General features: G+C 36.0%; 1 protein-coding gene across 1 annotated transcript; it reads left to right on the forward strand.

Moving 5' to 3' along the window:
* The first annotated feature begins 7 nt into the window (after window positions 1-7).
* LOC124638449 (nose resistant to fluoxetine protein 6-like) lies at window positions 8-22,010 on the forward strand. The gene is made up of 12 exons (XM_047175419.1): window positions 8-463; window positions 3,823-3,962; window positions 11,590-11,923; window positions 11,994-12,108; window positions 12,537-12,624; window positions 16,565-16,731; window positions 17,118-17,303; window positions 17,914-18,087; window positions 18,777-18,927; window positions 19,570-19,756; window positions 20,770-20,912; window positions 21,829-22,010. The coding sequence occupies exons 1-12, from the start codon at window positions 394-396 to the stop codon at window positions 21,976-21,978; spliced, it is 1,905 nt and encodes a 634-aa protein (XP_047031375.1). The 5' UTR covers window positions 8-393; the 3' UTR covers window positions 21,979-22,010.
* Window positions 22,011-22,735: the final 725 nt, after the last annotated feature.

Genomic DNA, 22,735 nt, shown 5'->3' on the forward strand with positions numbered 1-22,735 from the left:
TCATGCGTCTCAAATGACCACACTATTGTATACACACACTCGCAGTAGTGACACGTTAACCGCACTTATATTACATTTAACTTCTTATCTTAAAGCCTGCGTAAAAAAATAGTGCTCGTGCAAAACCACTAAAAAGTTTGCACTACAAAAAATAAATTTTGCAACTGGCTGTATAATTTATACCTTTAGCACGTTTGAAATTCAGAATTCAAATTCGTTTGACGTTTTGGTAAAAGTAATTTTGGCGGGATGTGGCTGTAATTGATTTCGTTACGTTTAAAAGTGAATTACTAGATTGTATTTAATACATTGTCTTCAGTATTAAGTACAAATAATTAAGTCATATTTAGATAGGTAATTTTCTTTTGGAGTAAAGAAAAGTCTGTTGAGAAAATGTTTCAAATACTTTTGTTGTTGTTTGTGTTCGTCGGGAGATCTGCAGCAGTCATCTATAAATTAAATGGTGAGTTAACTTCATATACATTCTTTCTTTAAGTATTAAGTAAACTGTATTTTTACAGCCTTTTATTTTTGAAATATAGAAATGTAAGTAGGCAACTGATTCCAAAGAAAAAAAACTCAAGTAGGTACTTACTCATTCAAGTTTTTTTTAGGTACTTAATCCAATTTCTAAGTTACCTAATGACGGAATTATCATTATGATAACGAATACCTAGTTGAAAAATCTAATGAATAATGATTAGTTATTTGGAATATACAACAACTTATACCTGATTATTATTTTGGCCAAAGTTAAGTAAACGTGCACACATTACTTATATTTGGTTAATTAGTTCTTTTACTTTGAAAAATCTTTGGCAGTCCTTTCTCAAAATCATCTAGACGTCAAAATCAATTATATTAATACTGGCTTCAACTGTAATCATATTCTTAGCAGTATGATAGTAATTAATATGCAAATAACTTAATGGTTAATGGTCATGACAATCAAATTGAATTGAATAGTAATAAAACATTATTTTATGTATCGAGGGACTGCCTAGTGACTGAGCAGTCATCCAAGCTATTCGAAGTGTAAAAATTAACCAGCAAATATTAAGCAAAAGCTTGTGGGATTAGTATATTAGTCTATGGTTTAGCTAACGGGATTTACAAAGTAATTCAGAACAAAAATTCATATAAGTAATCGCTAAAAAAATCTCATGGAAAAGCTACGGGCGCCGGTAAAACCGCTGGTGGCAGCTTGTTATAGAAAATTTTCAATGAGAAGAAAATAAAAAAAATGCCAAAGAAAAGACATTCGAATTTCTATTTTATAATTATTTTGGCATACGTTACCATTTAACTTAACAATATTTTCTAACCTTCCACCAAATAAACAAAGTAGGCCAACCAATAAGTAGTGCTTCTGCATTCCGTCTCAGTACTTTATAATCCATCGCGGACTTTCTGCTCACCGTACCTTGAAACCAGCCATTTTGTATTCAACCCAAGTACCATAGACCATCCTAAAAAGGTTCTAAACCAAGAAATAACAAAACCAGTAAAGAGCTCAGGAAGTTTTCGCAAAGACTAAGAAAATGATACAGAACTCATATTGCCATTGAACTGTAGTTCAAGTTCAAAATAATGGAGTGGACAGGAAAACTGAGTTTAATGTCGAGTCATTATGTGACAATGATGACCTGCATGACGTTGAGAATGGGTGTTCAGGGTTATGACTTAGATTCCGAACCTTGTATGTCTTGAGAACCGGTCACAAATCTTTACATTGCTGTTATGCACATACATGTGGCTCTTAAGTACCTAAATCTATTGATTAGGTTTGGCTAGAGTTTTCTCCTGCGTTTCGAGGGAACTGCTTCGCGCTCCCCTAAAAAAAATCTACAAGTAGCCTTTTTCAGTTTATGGGCTATCTAATACTGAAAGAATTTTCCAGAAGTTATCTTAGCGAGGTCAAGCGAACAAAATCTTCAGCTTGATAATATAAGTCCCTATAGACAACATAAGTAGATGAGGAATGTTTTACTTTCAAACGTGCAATTTCAGAAAATTTTATCAGCATTTAAAATCGGCGATGTGCAAAAACTAGTAGTTCAAATTATACTGCTGAGCGTAAAAGTCACTAAACTGATATGCAGATTATATGGCTACAACATTTTGAAGCAAGCAGTAAGATTTACCTGTAGCTTCAAAAAAAATACGTATATAACGCATATGAGGTCGCATATCCCTCTAGGATACTTTAAAAAATATGAATCAGACTAAAGATCACAATAGCGTCACAGTTTCAACGCATCTGTCTTTTCGTACGTGCTTTGTATACTAAGTTATTTATAGTTTTTTAGGGTTCCAAATCTATGGTGCTACTAAGACTTTACTGTCTGTCTGTTACCAGGCTGTACCCCGTGAATTGCGATAGTTACTTAGACAGTTTAAATCTTCAACGATACAGATACAGTCACACAGTTTGTTTATATTTTTTTAGATAGGTACATTACATGATTTTTGTGCTCGTTTTGATAACGGTACGGAACCCTTCGTGCACGAATAAGACTCGCACTTGGCCGGTTTTTTTCAAAGACATCATGACAACCTAATCTAAGTTAATCTCAGAAACCGCAGATTTAGTTAAAAGTCCCCATATTTTAGCTAACTACGTGTATTTTTGCGTTTATGTCTTTCTAATGAAACGACGAGTCACATTTTCGTTATTTTCAGCTTATTTATAAACTAATATTACTTATATACGCGAAAGTTTGTATGGATGGATCAGAATAACATACAGGCTACTTTTTATCCCCTTGCGCGAAGCTGTCTCGAGAAGTGGCTGAAACCGCTGGCGGAAACTAGTGTTGTAAAAATGATACTTTTTGACCATTAAATGTATACGTAAGTAAACACAGTGTCCATGAAAGTTATACATGCTCATTTGTTAAACCTTGTCCGTTTTATATTATTTTCATTGAATTATTGCGCATGCTGGCCTACCATTACACCATTTATTTAAATACAAATGACCAGATAAATTGCTTGTCCGAACAAATATTATATTTAAAAAAAGACGGAAAATATATAAGGTCTGCCTATACTGCCGAAGCCTTTTTAGGCACTTAGCTAAAAATAGTTTTTTATGTATACTCTCACTAATCTTTGGATGTACTTAACTTAATTCAAAACGATTTGCAAATACATATACAAAGACTAATAAGAATATAAAGTATCATTTGAGACCTAGATTAACGGCTAATAACGTGAATCAATAAAATATTATATTATGTCATCGTAAAATATTGTTTGTCAGTGCACAGTCCACACTACATAACTTACCGCAATGCAAATTCAATCAATTATAAGATTAATACTCTTCTATCTACTTATTAATAACGTCGCATGAAATTATAGCCTCGTGTCTAAGTATAGTAAAAAAGATGTTATTATGAAAATATTTTTTTAAAGTTTTTATAAGTAGATAACTGCTTAAATCACTTTAATCCTCAACGATCTCTGTCCCGCGGTTACATTCATGGCCCAGGGAAACTTTTTCCCGTAACCGGACAAATGTTTGTAGCCGATATTACTTGGGGATAGTCTAGCTTCCCAACGGTGAAATATTTTTTCAATGAAATTAGTTCAGAATTTTCAGAATAAAACAAACAAATATTTCCTGTTTATATAAGTAAATATATTAGATATAGATTTTGTAAAAATAGCTGTGAAAATCTGTAATTAGCATTAATGGCATGTTTAGATTTCTTCTGACTCGATTATTGTTTAAACATAAAATTATCGACATTTATTATTATTTAATTATTGCACAAGTTAGTATACCGTAATTTACATTCGTGTAATTTGTTACAGTGAGCGAATACAACAAAATGCCGGCACTATACGACATGGATGACTATGAGGCATGCATGGCGGAGGCGGGAGGCATGTATTGTGTTGTAGATGTCAACCTACAAGAGGGAACCAATCCTGAACTCATGGATATGATACAGGTAACTGATTTCATTTACATTAGAGTCAAAGGGTTTTATATACCCTTATGAAAACTCGAAAGATGGGACCATGGTTCCACACATTAAGTTTCGTGGCACTTACAAAACCTTCCGGACTAGAGATACCTATATAGTTACAACAGAAGCAGACTTTAGGTGCTTTTCGAAGCATGTAGTAATTCATTGTCGTAGCATATTAATTAATGAAGTAGTTGTAACAGATACATAGATTAAGATACTATTAAAACATTAACACCATATCATTTGCAAAGTTTTTACTTGTCATTAACATTTCTAGAGCTGTCATAAAACAAAGAGAATAATAATTAGCGTTGTTATAATCGCTCTTGTGTTTGTATGATACCAGTTATCTCATTAAGGCAGTTATTTCTAATCAGATGCCAAGATTGCATCTTGTATGGAAAAGAGCCGTTTACGGAGTCTGTTAAGTGTATCCTCTATATAACTTGAACTGATCTTATTAGGAACCAAGAAGTAGATAATGTAAAAAAATAAAATTGCCCTTTATTTTTACTAGGTACTTAACATTTATCAAACTTAACAAAGTTGTACCTTTTCTATAAAAATATCGGTAGTAAAATAATTCTGGTAAAGACTATAAATAAAAATATCGGAAACACTAACTCGTTTGTCTGGTCAGATTTTCTTGAATAGAAGTGCACTTGTATCTGCGCAAATGCTTTTGCATACGATATGTGTCCTGCGCAGCTGACTGATCTCCTTAGAGAAAGGGCTTTTAATTCTTCCGAGTGCCGCAATATGCAGGTACAAAAGTTGCCCAACATAAAGCCACAAATAAATTAAAATATTTGAAAACATTACATTACATTAAGTATATGTTTATTGTGAACAAGGCAAAATGTTTTTTTGCGACATTATTATGGAAATATCAGAAAACGCAAGACGTTATGTATAGCGGTCAGTGTTTATAATCGTTTCTGGTAAACAATTATATGTACGTGTACAACTTATTAATTACGTTGAATGCATTTCCGTTCAGCATCATTGGGAAAACCTTTACCTACGCGTGCCTTTCTGCATAACTTACTAATATTGCGATTGATGCAGACTGTAGCATATTTATCTTAAGAAGTTCATACTTTTAAACCAACATATTTCTTAATATTTATTCTTTCACTGAGCATTAAGACTAGCCATATACCAGCTACCATAGTTCATGACTAATCATTTACTTTTTACCCTGGCAGCAATGAAATAAGCAGATATTAAAAAATTAAAACAAAAAGTTAAATAAGGTAGGTATTATGGTGAGGAAATTCAACAGAACGTTATAGGTAATGTCATTAACCAACTGGGTCTTGAAGGCCGAAGAAGTCATTGTACCTTTATCTCGAAAAGGAAAATGTATGACGAATTGAACCCAGTATATGTATATTTATTTTATTTTAGCTTGGGGATCCGCCTAGCCACTTGCTAATCCTTTGGGGTCGTCTTTCAGTATCTATTGGGCTTTTCCGCCCTACAGCAACACACAGCCCAGCTCATAGAACTGTTAAATAGGAATGTGTTTAAATTGAATTGATTTTGATTTTCATTAAAGTAAGAGCACTTGTTGTCCACTGCTGGACAAAAGCCTCCCCTAAGATGGAGAAGACTACTGCTTGCCAAGTAAAGAAACTTCACACACTGCTTAAAGTTCTAAGAATCTAAGGCATAAGTATGAAGATTTAAACGGAAGCATGTTTAAAAATAAAACAAAAATGATTTTATCTGATCCAAAGCATTTAAAATAGTTTACTTAATCTTTAAATTATGCTACACGCAGAAGGAAAATGACAACTACAACATTATATACATAATTATATGCTTGCTCGCTCGGTTATAAACTCTCTGCTTAGTTCATAAATAAATATCTTTATATGCGTTTTACCGTCTGTTTCTTGTTCTGAAAAGAACCATTACTGTATACCTCCCATTCTAATCTGCTTGTATTTACTTTGGTAGTTATAGCTCTCGATAGTGAAAATATATATAAAGTTGATGAACTTTTTATTGCCTGCACATATAATTTAGCATACTGTATTTCCTTACTTACTTCCTACAGTCGAAAATTACCATTATAGGCTCCCAGGAATTAAGGAAAGAATCTTTTATGCCCACAAAAATGACTCGGGACACACGCGAAACCGCACGGAAAATCAAGCTAAGAATATGATAATTGAATTAGAAAATATATGTACCTACTTCTATATTCAATTCTCGTAAGTGGGTATTGATACTTTTAATAGCAAGTTTGCTACAATACTTAATTACATTTTACAACCGCACATAAATTGCGTTTATACAAATGATGTGCGAGTAAATAAATACCTTGATAGTATCAGTTGTCAACAAAGACTATGAATTTATGTCTGCTCATATTGGTCACAAATCCTCGACTTCTCTAAAGAAGAATAAAGTAGGAAGCCAATTTTTTTCAGTCATTAAGAAATTGGGCACGTACTTAAAATGGCTTGATTTTTATTTAAATAAATTAAATGACAAGCGTAACGTGCAAATTGTCCCAGTACTTGTAAAATGAATGACGGTTTTCCGCAGTTGCTTATTAAAATTACTATACTTAGCAGGATAATTATTTTTTAGTCGTAAATGATTTTTCGAGGTTTAATTAATTAGTACTGTGTAGTTATTACGTACAAATATGACGTGACGTCTACATAAATAACCCACTTCTGTTCGTCACAACCATTTTGTTGTTAGGTTCAATGTATAAACAATTAACTGTATTGTTATTGTCGCGTAAATGACGTGTGAAATTAAGAAGCCATGTGCACCACGGCTTCTTAATTTCACACATGGATCTTCAATAAGTGAAGAATAATAATGTGTAGATTCCAATCCAACCACCTAACTTCGCGAAACCTCACTTAGATTCTGAAAATTTTATTTTAGACGCCCAAAGAACAAATATATTGATAGTAGTAGGGGAGGCAAGGGTGCTAAACCGGGAGTGACTCGAGCGTCAATGAGACCTATTAGATTGCGAAGCTTAGATGATAAGAAGAAAAAAATGTCCTGACATACACACACTTTCATCGGTGGGTGGAGCGGCTATAAACTTTCAAAAATGTAAAAAAAAACAGTTGCATGGACATACTCGAGCGCGTCAGATATTAATAGCATGCACGTCGTACGTCATTTTGAAAACATACGTATATTAATCTGACTGTTTCCATGGTGGGGGTGGTCGTAGGTAAGGGTTAAAAATGGGAAAAAAAATAATTTTATCGAGCGCGACAGATTTTCAAAAAGGGTGTTAAGTGAACCAAAACGAAGTCTCTTATGCAATAATCTGACGATTTAGACGTGACCTAAACTCGTGGCCATTATTTGAAATTGCAAAAAAAAATCGCCATTTTGAAATACTCGAGCGCGTCAGATTAAGATATATATGGTTCATTTATGTACCCTTAACGTAATCATCTTATAATCTGACGATTATCTGGAGAGACTCGCTTAATCTGACAATGGAAAGTTTTTAAAACTAATAATAATCAATACTGTAACCTAATTTTCTTTGAAAAATTAACACCAATGTCGTTGTTTTTTAATTTTGTTATTATCATTATCTAAGTCGTGGTGGCCTAGTGGGTAAAGAACCAACCTCTCAAGTATGTGGATTCGATTCCAGGTCAGGCAAGTACCAATGCAACTTTTCTAAGTTTGTATTTACTGTCTAAGTTTATCTTGGACACCAATGTCTGCACAGCAAGTACTTAGTACTTACAAGACATACACGTTGTAGCACTTTGGTATTCCTTTAAAACTTGAGATATCAATAGATTATTTAGTTTTAACTTTTACACACTTTTTGATCTATATCCCAGAACGGACAAACATTTCAACAAAGCTGTCATAATAAAGGTTGTTCTAGATAAAAAGGCCTATCCAATGATATGTATGAAATTGCTATTGGCGGAGTGTACCAATCGTGTGCGTTCGCGCAGCGGAATGTTGTTGAATTTAAAGATTTTAATTATGCAGATAATTAGTGTAAGACGTCCTATAATTGTGTATGGTAAATAAAAATTTGTGTATGCAGCCATTGTGGAGAAATTCACCAAAAACAGATTCCGCTGGGCGAACGTTGGCGAACGTTGTCCTGGCGGAACTGTTTTTAATCCATAGACTTTAGAAGAAAAGAGATGTGTCCGAAAATTAGTGTGTATTTGTGTATAATTGATTATGTATGAATGAAATCAGTACATGCATAAACTTCGGAGAAATTCAAGTTTCCGCTACGCGAACGTTTGGCCATTAGCTAGTTTTCATATAAAGCGCTTACATAGAGAGCTGTAGATTTTTACATACGTTGTTTTGAATTTGTTTATATTTGTTTAAAAAACAGATTTAGAAAAAGTCGTAGGGTTTAAAAGATAAAAACATAAACTTAAAATACACTTATTAGGTCTTAGTTCTTAAAGTATGCAGTTTGGGGTCTAGATTTTCACGTTTACACAAACCTTGTAAGTGTCTCCAACATGTTGCCAAGTATCAATGATGTTCCGTTAGTAATTAAAAAGTTATAGGATATTTTACCATGAATAGATCACTGTTTACAAAGCAATCGAATATCACGACGTTCTAAAGGAATTGCATGGTAAAATGTATGCCAATAATTAGTTTAATCATTCAACTATTCACTTGCAAAATTTCATGTCATTAAATTCAGTAATTAAAGAAAGACAATTATAATACTGACGGAGCATCGAAAACCTACATAATCCGACCAAGTTCGGATAGCTACAAAAAAGCGGCCGTGCCATATGTCTAAGAAACGTTCTTAACTTGGAAGGTTAGTATATTTATTAATATGGTACAGTTGCGTACACAAGCGTTAGGAAAAAATAAAACAATTGCATTTCTTGAATGAAAAATATTTTTTTAATAATAACTCCACTATCTACGACATTTTAGTTAAAATACGTAACGTTTATTAACGTTATTTTAAATCACGTAGTTAAGTAATTTATGTAAGTAATAATAATAAAAATATTTTTGTACACGGATATTTAAATAGAGAAGTACTTGTTAATTGAAGATTTATTTTTATCGTAGATAGTGGCATTATTATTAAAAAAATATTTTTCAATCAAGAAATACAATTGTTTTATTTTTTCCTAACGCTTGTGTACGCAACTGTACCATATTAATAAATACTAACCTACCAAGTTAAGAACGTTGCTTAGACATATGGCACGGCCGCTTTTTTGTAGCTATCCGAACTTGGTCGGATTATGTAGGGTTTCGATGCTCCGTCAGTATTATAATTGTCTTTCTTTAATTACTGAATTTAATGACATGAAATTTTGCAAGTGAATAGTTGAATGATTAAACTAATTATTGGCATACATTTTACCATGCAATTCCTTTAGAACGTCGTGATATTCGACTGCTTTGTAAACAGTGATCTATTCATGGTAAAATATCCTATAACTTTTTAATTACTAACGGAACATCATTGATACTTGGCTTCATGTTGGAGACACTTACAAGGTTTGTGTAAACGTGAAAATCTAGACCCCAAACTGCATACTTTAAGAACTAAGACCTAATAAGTGTATTTTACGTTTATATTTTTATCTTTTAAACCCTACGATTTTTTCTAAATCTGTTTTTTAAACAAATATAAACAAATTCAAAACAACGTATGTAAAAATCTACAGCTCTCTATGTAAGCGCTTTATATGAAAACTAGCTAATGGCCATACGTTCGCGTAGCGGAAACTTGAATTTCTCCGAAGTTTATGCATGTACTGATTTCATTCATACATAATCAATTATACACAAATACACACTAATTTTCGGACACATCTCTTTTCTTCTAAAGTCTATGGATTAAAAAAAGTTCCGCCAGGACAACGTTCGCCAACGTTCGCCCAGCGGAATCTGTTTTTGGTGAATTTCTCCACAATGGCTGCATACACAAATTTTTATTTACTATACACAATTATAGGACGTCTTACACTAATTATCTGCATAATTAAAATCTTTAAATTCAACAACATTCCGCTGCGCGAACGCACACGTACCAATCTGCTCATACATTACATACATTTCTATAATTACATTGAATTATAATGACATTGATAAATATACATGTGACATAAACAATACAATTGAATCTATAATAACATGGCTTGACGGAAATAATCTACGCGTAAATCTTACAAAAACTAATTTTATTCAATTTAATACATATAGATAAAAAAATAAGGCTCATCATCATCTGCCTAGCCTTTTTCCCAACTATGTTGGGGTCGGCTTCCAGTCTAACCGGATGACTAGGCCACCACGACTGTATAAAAAGAAGACTATAAAGAGTAATTATAGAGGACATAAATTACAAGAAGTATACGAAATGGCATTTCTCGGTATCACGATAGACAAACAATGCAACTGGAAGGCACCCGTATTTAACGAAAGTATCCAATAAAATGAATCGTCTTCGTTGAAAACAGTATATCTGCATACTATGTATGACTTCTTAAGATTAGCGAGTTCAAACAAAAAAACTCTTCAGCTTTATAATATTAGTGTAGATTATTTAAGACCCAAAATGTACCAACACTTATTGCAAATGAATTGAATTGAAAAAAGAGAGAGAGGAATAGAAACCTGGGAGGAGAATACCGGCATGACGTAGCTGCACGCTTTAAACTTTATCGATTAATTTTCCTTACTTCGGCTTACGGGAATCGTCAGATTATATATTTTTCGTGAACGTTGAATTATTCCCTTCAAAATAAAAAAAAATTAGCCGCGCTCGAGAAAGTCAAGATGACGTTTTTTTTTTACAAGTTTGTAACCTTCCTACTTCTTATCGTCAATCGCAAATTGTCAGATTAGTGGAATATGCACTTTTTAGCATATAACTAACTTACTCTATCTTAATCTGACGCGCTGGAGAATGTCAGATGATATATTTTTTTTTACTAATCTGATCCTTTATTCTAGACACGCGGCTACATATACAGGGCTTATACTTGGTGGAGGTGTTAAATGGGGTAATAGGTACCTCCCTATATACTAATCTGCCGCGCTTGAGTAAATCCCAAAATTCCTTCTAGGCCTCCCCTACTATAGGAAATGTCTCGATAAATCCGAGGATTGTGATAAGGAATAAAAAAATTACTAGTTTACATCTGTAGATAAGCCCATAATAATGATGCTATTTGTAATTAATTTAAACAACTTAATTACGATGTTGATAGTTATAGGTGCTAATGATTATAAGCTCACAGCCTGTGAGGCAGAGGTCCGGTGACCCCTCACACAATAGAGCGTAATTGTCGACCAATGTCTACTCTTAATTATATAGTTTTTCATAAATAAAGCAATTTTAACTAGTGTTTACAGTCATTATGATTGTCATGCACTTATCTATTATTACGTAAAGTTAATATTTAATTATTGTTTATTAACGGTACTATGATATCCTAGAACAGTCTAATAGGCTGCATATAAAGTCACCTGCTAATTTAAATATTTTATCATCATGATTATATATGAGTTCTGATCTATTACCCAAAATAGAATGAGCAAGCCTGAAGCGAAGATGTAATATCCATTCTTTTTCTTTCAGGGTTATTCAGAGCACAAAATGAAACACTTCAACCACACACAAATTCATCGAGCAGTATGTGTAACAAAAACATGCAAAGATTTCTTAAGATCTCCCGATACAAATTCAACGTGGGACCTAAGACAGACCCTTGAGGAATGCCTCAATAATTCATTATATTCTCAATACAGACTTGAAGGGAAACTTGATAGTATACAGTATTGTAAAAGAGAAGGAGAAAGAGAGAATATAGATTATAGTGATGTAATCATGGCTGTGGTTTATATAGTTTTAATTATGCTTAACGTTGTCGGAAGCCTGTACGATGTCTTATTGTGCAAGGAGGAGAAAACAGGTTCGTTATACTTTCGAAAGTAATACTTAAGGTTAGTTGGGCCGTAATTTACTCTGATTATCTTTTTCAGGGAATCCATATTTACTAGCATTTTCACTGCGAAGAAATTGGAGTAGACTAATAGCGCCAAATAACAGTGGGCAGGAGCCACGCTTGGAAAGACTGAAACAATTCCATGGGTTAAGGTAAATTTTTTCTAAAGTACTTACTAGAAATCCCTGTGGGTAGTAAGCACGTCATACTCATTATCGAAACGCCTGTTGTCATATGGCAGTTACTGACACAGTTTAGTTTTTTTCCTGCATTCTGTTAAATTGTCACGAAGGTACCTACACACAGAATTAGCACTTTTTAAGCTAAAGTTCTTTCTTAAAGATCTGAAGTTGCCTTCTAGTCAAATGGTATGATAACTATCTCAATTTCTTATACGCAAGGCATCAAATGATTGACTCCGATCAGCAAAGTTAACTGACGAGAACTGTGTTATTTAAATTCAGTAATAGTCTACCTAACTTCAACTCGCCAAAAATATTAAATATCTAAATAAAGAAACTTGTATTCAGGTTATGAATTAACCCAGTGATATATTTAAATTCCGTTTGTTTCATTTCAGGACAATGACGATGTTTTGTGTGTTCTTTTCACACACAACGCTTATCATGTCATTCTCCTACGTGGATAATCCGCTGTACATCGAAACGGTAAGATATTTTCTTAAATTATAAAATATACTTATAGCCATTGCCAGCTTAATTCAAAATATTTCGGAATTTGTCTGCCACTTTCCATCAAAACCCACATTCTGAAGAAAAAGCTTCTGACAACTGGATAGAAAAACAAATTCTGACTCCATACCAAACCTCAACGCAATTAGATAAGCGGTTTGAAAAGAAGGAAAATAAATTATTAACTTAGCACAAGACTTTAATAGAATAGGGTGATAATTTTAACTATTTTCGTGTTTAAAACTATGGCGTTTACCTTTAATGGCTATCTTTCATGGAATTGACGCATTTTGAGGTCAATTTAGTCATATTTTGAAAGAACATACGAGCTACTATTTTGAATAAAATACTTGTATCTAATGAGGAAAATATAATTATTTCTGCTTGAACCTAAGTAATTGATTCATGAATCAATTTAAATGAAACCGCAAGCTAACCGCAAACTTTTGAGTTGAGGTCGAATTTTGTGGGATGTTCTTCAGGAAAAATGATATAATATACTTACACGTGGAAACTATCAATAATACACCAAAATGTTGTAAGTACTTGAAATACTTCAGAAACGTCACGCCAATACAAAATCATATTATCAAACGCTTTTGCCGGAATGGAGTCCTCGCTGCGAATTCTCTGTTCCGTCTTCTGCGAAACAATAATCCCACCCAAAACAAAAATGTGAAAGGCTGCCGAGTTCGATAATATGGGAATGCTTCGCCTATAAAAGAAGTGAGATCTGAATAAGTACCAAGTTCCATACACATACCTCAGTTGAAAATAGTTACTTTTTAATGATGTTACTTGGCAGATTTCAGATTTTTCCCTTTACCTTGACATAAAGACCTACCTCCATGCCAAATTTCAAGTCAATACGACCATTGGAAGTGGTCTAGCTTTTTGATGAGTGAGTCAGTCAGTCAGTGAGTGTATAATAAAAATAGCGATTTTCTGACGTCAATATCTCAAGACCTACAATAGGTATATTAATGAAAGGACAATGCCAGGGTCTGGGCTCATAGTTTGCCCAGCAGTGGGAGTAGTTCCAGAGGGTTCCTTAGTGCACTCTGAACACGTAATGCAAATATTTTTGAAATCGCTCCCTGGGGTCCCGAGGAAAACCAGTTCAAATATTCTCCATGAAGAGTCACTTGACAAGGCCTGAGCCATTTGCCCAGTAGTAGGAGTGTTTGGAATTGGTTCTTTACTTCACTCTTAACACGAAATTAAAATATTTTTGAAATCGGTCCCAGGGGTCCCGAGAAAAACCGGTTCAAATGTTCTCCTTAAATATTCACTTAACAAAGTCCTTGGCATTTGCCCAGTAGTGGGAGTGGTCAAAATAGGTTCTTTACTACACTCTTAACATGAAATCCAAATATTTTTGAAATCGGTCCCTGGGGTCCGGAGAAAAACCGGTTCTAATATTCCACATGAACTGTCGCTTTACAACGCCTATGTCATTTGCCCAGTAGTGGGAGTGATTGAAATAGGTTCCTTACTTCACTCTTAACATGAAATTAAAATATTTTTAAAATCGGTCCCAGGGGTCCTGAGAAAAACCGGTTCAAATGTTCTCCTTAGATAGTCACTTAACAAAGTCTTTGGCATTTGCCCAGTAGTGGGAGTGATTGAAATAGGTTCCTTACTTCACTCTTAACATGAAATTAAAATATTTTTATAATCGGTCCCAGGGGTCCCGAGAAAAACCGGTTCAAATGTTCTCCTTAGATAGTCACTTAACAAAGTCTTTGGCATTTGCCCAGTAGTGGGAGTGATTGAAATAGGTTCCTTACTTCACTCTTAACATGAAATTAAAATATTTTTATAATCGGTCCCAGGGGTCCCGAGAAAAACCTTTTCAAATGTTCTCCTTAGATAGTCACTTAACAAAGTCTTTGGCATTTGCCCAGTAGTGGGAGTGGTTAAAGTAAATTCTTTACTTCACTTTTAACATGAAATTAAAATATTTTTGAAATCGGTCCCTGGGGTCCGGGTGAAAAACCGGTTCTTATATTCCACATGAACAATCGCTTCACAAAGCCTGTGCCATTTGCCCAGTAGTGGGAGTGATTGAAATAGATTCTTTACTTCACTCTAAACATGAAATCAAAATATTTTTGAAATCGGTCCCAGGGGTCCCGAGAGATTAATCTGATAAGACTTTTCTGCCAAATAAGTCTTAGGATCTCGCTGTCAGGATCCAGTGCTGGAAAATGTTGGAATGGGTTTTTTTTACTGTGATTTTCAAATAAATTCTAAAAGCGTTGGATTCTAATAAGAACTGACAATGATTTTCTGAAAAAAAAGGCAATTACCGCAATATTTTTGAATTTACGGTTTAAATCTACAAGGTGCCTGCGCAATAAGCTATCTTCTAGAAAAATCTTATCAAGAGGAATAAAATAAGCTCGAACATGAGGTAGTTAGTAGATACCGTTGAGGAGTTCCCTCGTCTCTCTGTCGTCTCCATTGTCAGGTCAGATCTTAACCTTTACAGTTTTGTGGTGTCTGACACATATACCCGAATGACAAGGTTTTACTCGATATGTGTCTACAATTTTTCGAGAGTCGCTCCCGATTTTTTTAGAGGTTCCATCACCAGACCCTGGGCCGGATGACAAATGAACCATTGAGGAAGTAAGCCCTTACAAACAATAAAATAATTGTTGAAATCGATTGGTAAACGACGGAGTTATGCACGTACAAACGTAAAAAGAATACAAATGAATTAAGAACCTCCTCCATTTTTGGAAGTCGGTTAACAAAAAGTAGTCGTGTACAATACCTCGTATTTGTCAATGAATATAATTCATTTCAATTAAGGTAATAAAAGTGGAATAGTTAAGAATTCGTAAGCTTATTTTTATGTAATATTGAATAAGAGTCAAACCAGTTTTTCTCAGGACTCCCGGGATAGATTTCGAAATGCTTTGGTCTGGGACCTAATATAAGCCTATGGAACATAATACACTATGCAGTTACTGTGGGCAACACTTGAGCCCAACTTCCATACAAAGATTAGCATTGTCCTTTGTATTTTAGATAAGTGAGGGGGTCTCAACAGATACTAGAAATTTGATATGCGTAAATAAAATAGATTTTGAGTTATAGGGGGGTCGAATTTGGCCCGAAATGGTTCGTGTAATATAACCCACGGCCGGTGTGTCGCTTTTTTTTGCTCGAACTTGGCGGACACACTGCCGTGTGTCTAGATTTTAGGATGTTTTAGGTAAATGTCTTTATCTAATGAATGGACTTTGATAAATGAATCTAAATATTCGTTCAAATTATACCGCACCAAATTATAAGAAAAGGTTATCCCTAGCATAATCAATACTGGCCGATTCCGCATAGTAACAAACCTTTGCACGGACGCCCTTTGTATCATTCTTTTTAGTTTATATTTCCAGCAACATTATTATGATAATACGCGGTTGTAAACTATTAATTAAGGAAATAGATCATTTTCTGTTATTAGCCTGGTCAACTGATGGTTAACTTTAACTGTGTATCTTTTATGTGTTTGTGCGTATTTTAATTCTTATTGCTGTTCAAGTTTATACATAGTCATAATATGTACAAAGCTCACTAAACGTTGCTCCGGATGATAACTTCATATTATTTATATATATTTTACCATTATGTTAATAGCAGGCTCGCATTTATTGTATATCTCCTACTATGTTTTCGTTTCTGCTATCGCCTATAAGATATGTATGAGCATTACACAGTTAATCGCGTTTGCGCTTGGTAAATTAGCGATTGTATTATTTGCTTTTTTATTCGGCCTTTAAAGTTTTAAAATGTTTAATCTCTAACTTTTCGCCATTTCTACCGCCGAAGCAGTCGATATACTCATCTGTTTCTCAAACACACGATGCTTAGGCTACGCTAATCCTCTTGTTCTGGAACATTCCAGTCGTACGAGGATCCTCTGAAGCAGATCCTGTTCAACGGCAGCCTGGTGACGCACACGTTCTTCGTCATGTCCAGCTTCCTCCTCGCCTACAACTTTCAACTGTACGCGGAGAAGCATCCTGTTAGCTGGTGGCAGTTCCCTAAGGGCATACTGCTGAGATGGCTCAGGTATGTATAATCTCAAAGGCGTGTGAATCTGGAAACCAGGTGTAGCTGAACATTAGTGTGTCATATGATATGACTGCCTATCTTACCTAGGTTTGGACGAATATCAAAATTATTTCTTAAACGGTTTCTATTGAATTATGTTGACTGAGGTCGTAATATTTTCAAAAGAATAAAGAGCAAGTATTGATAACCGGTAACGATTTTCAGCATGACTTGAAATAGCAGCTGCTTGTTCTTTTCCTTTTTTTCTCAATCCATCCAAACTAATCCAAAGGTTGTACAAGAAATCGCCCATTGTGTCACCCATTGACTTTTCAAAAAAGAGGAGGGTTTCGATTCGGCTGTTTGTTTTTTTTTTATTAATTACTCCATTTATTACCTTTCAGACTAACCCCAACCTACGCGTTAGTAATGTTCTCGATAGCGACATGGATGCGGCACGGGTACCAGGGCCCGCTGTGGCAGCTGGTGGTGACGAGCGAGGCCAACGCCTGTCGTCAGTACTGGTGGGCGCAGCTGCTATATGTCAACAACTACGTGTATGACGACGCCTTCTGCATGCCGCAGACCTGGTGAGTATCTGCCTAGCCGCTTCCTTAGCTGTGTACTCGGGTCCGCTGTGGCAGCTGGTGGTGACGAGCGAGGCCAACGCGTGTCGCCAGTACTTGTGGGCGCAGCTGCTCTACGTGTATGATGACGCTTTTTGCATGCCGCAGACTTGGTGAGATTATATTAATTTAATTTGTACACCAACGGCATTGCACTATCTAAGATTCCAGACATCTTGAATGTTGGGTTTTCTCAAAACTTGGCTCCAGCCAAGCTCCTACCTTAGTGAGTCTTATTCTAGTCCAGACTTAACCACAATTTTCTTTTTTTGATACAATATCTAAAAAAGTAATTAGATAGCATTTGACATGATATCCCTAAGTCGGTCCATTTCTTAGAATTTGTTGCGGTGTTGATATCTAAAGAATAATGGCAAACTCCCTAAGAAAAAAATCACCCATTTCCTGATTGATCTTTATGACTTCCACTAAACATAAATTTTATTTTTAAGGTCAATCTTCATAGGCCTATTTATTATACCCTTAACAGGTACAGCAAAACGTTACTTAACTATAGTACCATTAAAATTACTTATCCAAAACAAATCTTACTACAAATCCCCTCACCTTCCAGGTACCTAGCAGCAGACACACAACTCTTCATCATGGGTCTACTAGTATGTGTGGTGGCTCGTACATGTAAGACTCGAGCTATCCTGCTGACGTCACTGTTCGTGTTAGCACTGGCGCTGGTGGCAGGACATACTTACTTCCAGGACCTGGAGGCTGTGGTTATACAGTCGCCTGAGTAAGTTTAATATTAAAGCTAATTTTAGGAGATGAGACTATGGTCTTCTTACTGGTGCTTGGTAGAGATCTACTCGTGTGTGTGGTAGCTCGAACATGTAAGACTCGTGCCATACTGCTGACGTCACTGTTCGTGTTAGCACTGGCGCTGGTCGTAGGACATACATACTTCCAGGACTTGGACGCTGTGGTTATACAGTCGCCTGAGTAAGTTCAATATTAAAACTAATTTTAAAGGTTTAGTGGCGGGTTCTCTTACTAGTGTTTGGTAGAGATCTGCTAGTGCGTGTGGTAGCTTGTACATGTAAGACTCGTGCCATACTGCTGAAGTCACCTGAGTAAGAATAATGTTATAAGGGAAAAATGTTCATGGTGTTGTTAACGGTAAAATTTCGCCATTTACTATTGTATCAATCTAAGTATAGTTGTATAGTGAGCTTTTAACCATCGTGATATTTAACAAAGGCCATATCTAGATCTGTTATGACACTCAGATTCCAGGTGTATTTAGAAAAACCCAAAAACATATTCTTCGAACCAAAAATCAGATTCATCTCAGTAGTCTATCGATTAGGCTGTCAACGTTTTCAATTTCAATAAGCAGTAGAATTTTTTGAAAGTGACCAGACTCCTTGGCCTGACCTTATTTCCATGGGTCCTCTTTCTCTTATTTTCTTCTTAATGTTCCAGATCGTACCGCAACCTGTACGCATCAGACTTAACGTTCCGGCTGCTGTACATCCGCGGCCACACCAACATGTCCACCTACCTGCTGGGGCTGGCGGGGGGCTTCCTCGCATACCACTGTCAGACCAACAACATTGATATGGACAAATATAAGGTATAGTGGGAAGCCAAACCGGGATAATGACGACGTATGAGAAGATCACTTTGCGTATCAAAAGCATAGTGAAGATGAGGAAATACATAAGTCATTAATTTAAGTAGTTATGAAGCGTTATATTTATGTAACTAGACCAGAGATGAAATTAAGACACCAAACTTAAAAATACGCCGACGGCATGCTCATTACGCGGCAACTCCGAGGCGGCAGTGAAGCAATCAATGTTCAATCATAACTGTATTAAAACAATATTGAGTTAGCGGTGACAGCAAGCTTACACCTGGCGGCGGCGAGCCTGCTCCGTGCGGACAGCGCGTCCGAGCCGTAGTCACGCCGTGCTGCAGCCGTGCTGTTGCGGTGCCGGTGTAATGTGCCATGACCCTAATTCAGCAAGAACGTTACTGTCTCGTTTTAGTCTTTACAACTAAGAAATATGATAAATCGAATAACTTTTTAGAACTTCTGTCGACATAATACAACGTTAAACCACAGATTACTATAATATGGTTAAACATAGATTTCATAGACTGTTGAACGATAAGTATCTTTTGTATACATCAGCGCAAGGATCAATATCAACATTTTCCTCTGCAAGAACTCTTTTTACCATCCATCTTCATCCTATCTTTCTCCTTCCAGAAGTACCGTTGGGCCATGTGGCTGGTCTTCCCTCTCGGCGTCGCGGTCATACTCTCAGGCGGGCTGTTCTACTTGGACAGCGGCCGCGCTGCCGCGCTGTACCGCGTCATGTACGCCACCGCGTATAAACCTGTGTTCCAGCTGCTGGTTGTGAGTCTTATATTGGGCTGCATCTTCAAGTTTGAGTGTAAGTTCATTTTGTAAGCTAATGGTTTTGCAAGTATTCTGGAGTCTTTACTTAAATGAGGAAGGGTTAATAATGAAAATGAAACTGTGATGACAGAGACGTGGTCCTTATCTATGGGCCTCATAATTTGATGTATTAGTTTATTAGTGTATTATTTAGTTTTATGCATGATATATGTGTATTTGTATTTTCAATGGAAGGGCCCATTGTTGCATGAAATCAAGAAACTATTTGTTTCTTGATTTCATGCAAGATAAGTAAACTAAAGGCCCTCAGAGAGCAATAGAGAGCGTCGGCAGAGACCCCAACGGATGATCTGGTCCGAGGTCACCCACATCCACTATGGATGTGGGTTGGGCGAGGCCTTTGTCCAGCAGTGGCCGTCTTTCCTCTAGTAACACGGCGACGATGAAATAGATTCCACTAAATGTCAGGGTTGTAAGAACAAGTTTCCTAGTTCAAGATTCAAAATATTTATTGACAAAAACTTGTCAAAAACTTGGTGTCCTTGCCTTAATAAAACCAGTACTTTTATCAGTTGCTTATTTCTTATTTAGCTTTCTTATTATTTCTTATTTAACTGCCTCGTTGGTCTAGTGGTCGCAAACGCGGCTGCTGTGCTCGAGGTCTCGGGTTCGATTCCCGGGTCGGGCCGAAATCGCTTTGTGGGTTTTCTTAAACTTTCACAAAGCAGCCCGTAGTCTGGAAGTTGGTGATTGATTCACCCGTGCATCGGAGAGCACGTAAATGTCGGAACTGCGCCTGATCTCTCTCCGGTCGTGTCGGATTGCCGTCCCATCGGGCTATGAGAGTGAAGGAATAGTGAGTGCACCTGTGTCTGCGCAAATGCTCGTGCACTATAAGTAATATGTCCTGCGCAACTGGCTGATTTCCTTACATAATAACAGCCGCCGTGGCCGAAATCGGCCGTGGACGCCATTATTATTTCTTATTTTGGGAGACGATTAGAAGCGTCCTGAATTTTCTGGTGATCAAAGATTTTTTCTTAACAGCTGTGTACCGAGGTATTATAGAGTGGCGAGGCTGGACATGGACTGGTCGTGTATCGTACAGTGCCTTCCTACTGCACACGGTGTTCCAGCGCGGCCTGGTCGGTGCCCAGGCGCAGCCCATACACATGTCCGACTACTGCGTGGTATGTCTTACAATATACATAATATTCATTTGCCAAGCCTTTTCCCAAATAAGTTGTTTTCAGCTCTCAGTCTCATAAGAAGCAGCTGAATCCCAGTGTTTTACAAAGAGCGACTGCTTGTCTGACCTCCTAAGCCCAGTTACCCGGGCACCACTTGGTAACTGGCTGTCAAGCTTTCTGGCGTCTGACTACGTAACGTCTGCCAAAGATTTTCACACGACGATAGTCGGCAGTGTTTAGGGGTATCGAATCTTTTCTGCAGTACATAGCTGACAATTGTCAAGGGCAAATAGCATTTTTTATACTGGCTGACAGAATTGTCAACTACACCACAAAACGGACAGACTATAAATCCTTTGAAAATGTCAAAACGACAATTATTTCCCCCTTTTTAAAGTGCATTCATTAGTTATAATGCAACCTTTGAACCAATGTCATTATTATGCAAATATCACGACAACAAACTTCATTAACACGGCAACAAATAATATTTTAGCTATGGATTTTATTTTCTTAAAACTATGTTTCCATTTATAATCGGAAAACAAACAACGACTAAAGACTTGCAATCTCGTTAAATATTATTATTTACCTGTAGAACATAATTTTTAACTACTGTATGTTGTAATTTATATTTGACTAACAGTTCCCCGCGGTTTCATCCGCATTCCGAGTTTTTTTTTACTAACTAAAAAGTTTCCATGTTCATTTTTGTACTACCAAGAATATGTGTACAAAGTTTCATGTTGATCGGTTACGTAGTTTTTGCGTGAAAGCTTGCTACGTTTTGTTCGCATTTATAATACCTAGGTAGGAAGTAGGATAGTAGAATGTGCAGAGTATTATTAATGAACGTTTTATTTCTGATAAAGGCACCCTAGCTAATAAATAATCTTTGCCATAATGTCCTGTTTAGATGACAGTGCTGGCGGGCACGATCTTCCTGACGTACCTGTGCGCGTGCGCGCTGTGGCTCGGCGCGGAGGCGCCCGCCGCCGCGCTCGCGCGGACCCTACTCTCTGCTCCCAAGAAGGAGAAGGAAGCACAGGATGTTACTAAAGTCTAAATAATATGTCGATAAATAAAGTGTTTGAAATCGCTGTGTATTTTTTTTTAATCTGTCATTTTTGGACGGACGCAAATCGTCAAGTAAATGACCTTTCTTACTAAAATTGTGGGGGAAGTTAGTGTCAGACATGTACTGACTAAAACCCACCTCTGATCCTTCTGAAGCCCATTATGTACCAGCTGCAGTAACTCATTCGTACAACACCCCAGAAGAACTAACATAACCACGCTAAAAGTAGCTACCTATTCTTCGAGTCCTTCAATATCATTTAACAATTTATAAAATAACGCAGACTATGACGCTATTAAGATACTTTTATTTAAGCTTGAATATCAATAAATAATTTAAAACTTTTCCATCAAAACTATAAATAAAATTGACATTATTTTAAAATACTTAACCGAATGAACCAGAAAGGATTCTATTTTTGACTTAGTCCACTTAATTACTTATTATAGGATTATTTATTTAAAGTTCCTTCCATCTATAAAAAATATGACTGGTTACACTAGTACGGAGTTCAAGTATGGTTGTTTACTTACTTCCTTTTTAATTTATTCAAGGCTGAGAGCACAAAAAAAGTTTTTAAAATAAATTATTTTTTTTATTTACAAGTAGCTCTTACCGTGGTTTTACTCTCGTTCTCGATTGTTCTTGAAGAATCCGGAAAAGTTATGTTAGAAAATCGGATGTACCGCGAAAGGTGGACACCGGTACCCGTCGCGAGGTACCCTATGTAAATCGTCTCTCGTGT

The sequence above is a fragment of the Helicoverpa zea genome, chromosome 17 (assembly GCF_022581195.2).
Source record: "Helicoverpa zea isolate HzStark_Cry1AcR chromosome 17, ilHelZeax1.1, whole genome shotgun sequence".
Lineage (NCBI taxonomy): Eukaryota > Metazoa > Arthropoda > Insecta > Lepidoptera > Noctuidae > Helicoverpa > Helicoverpa zea.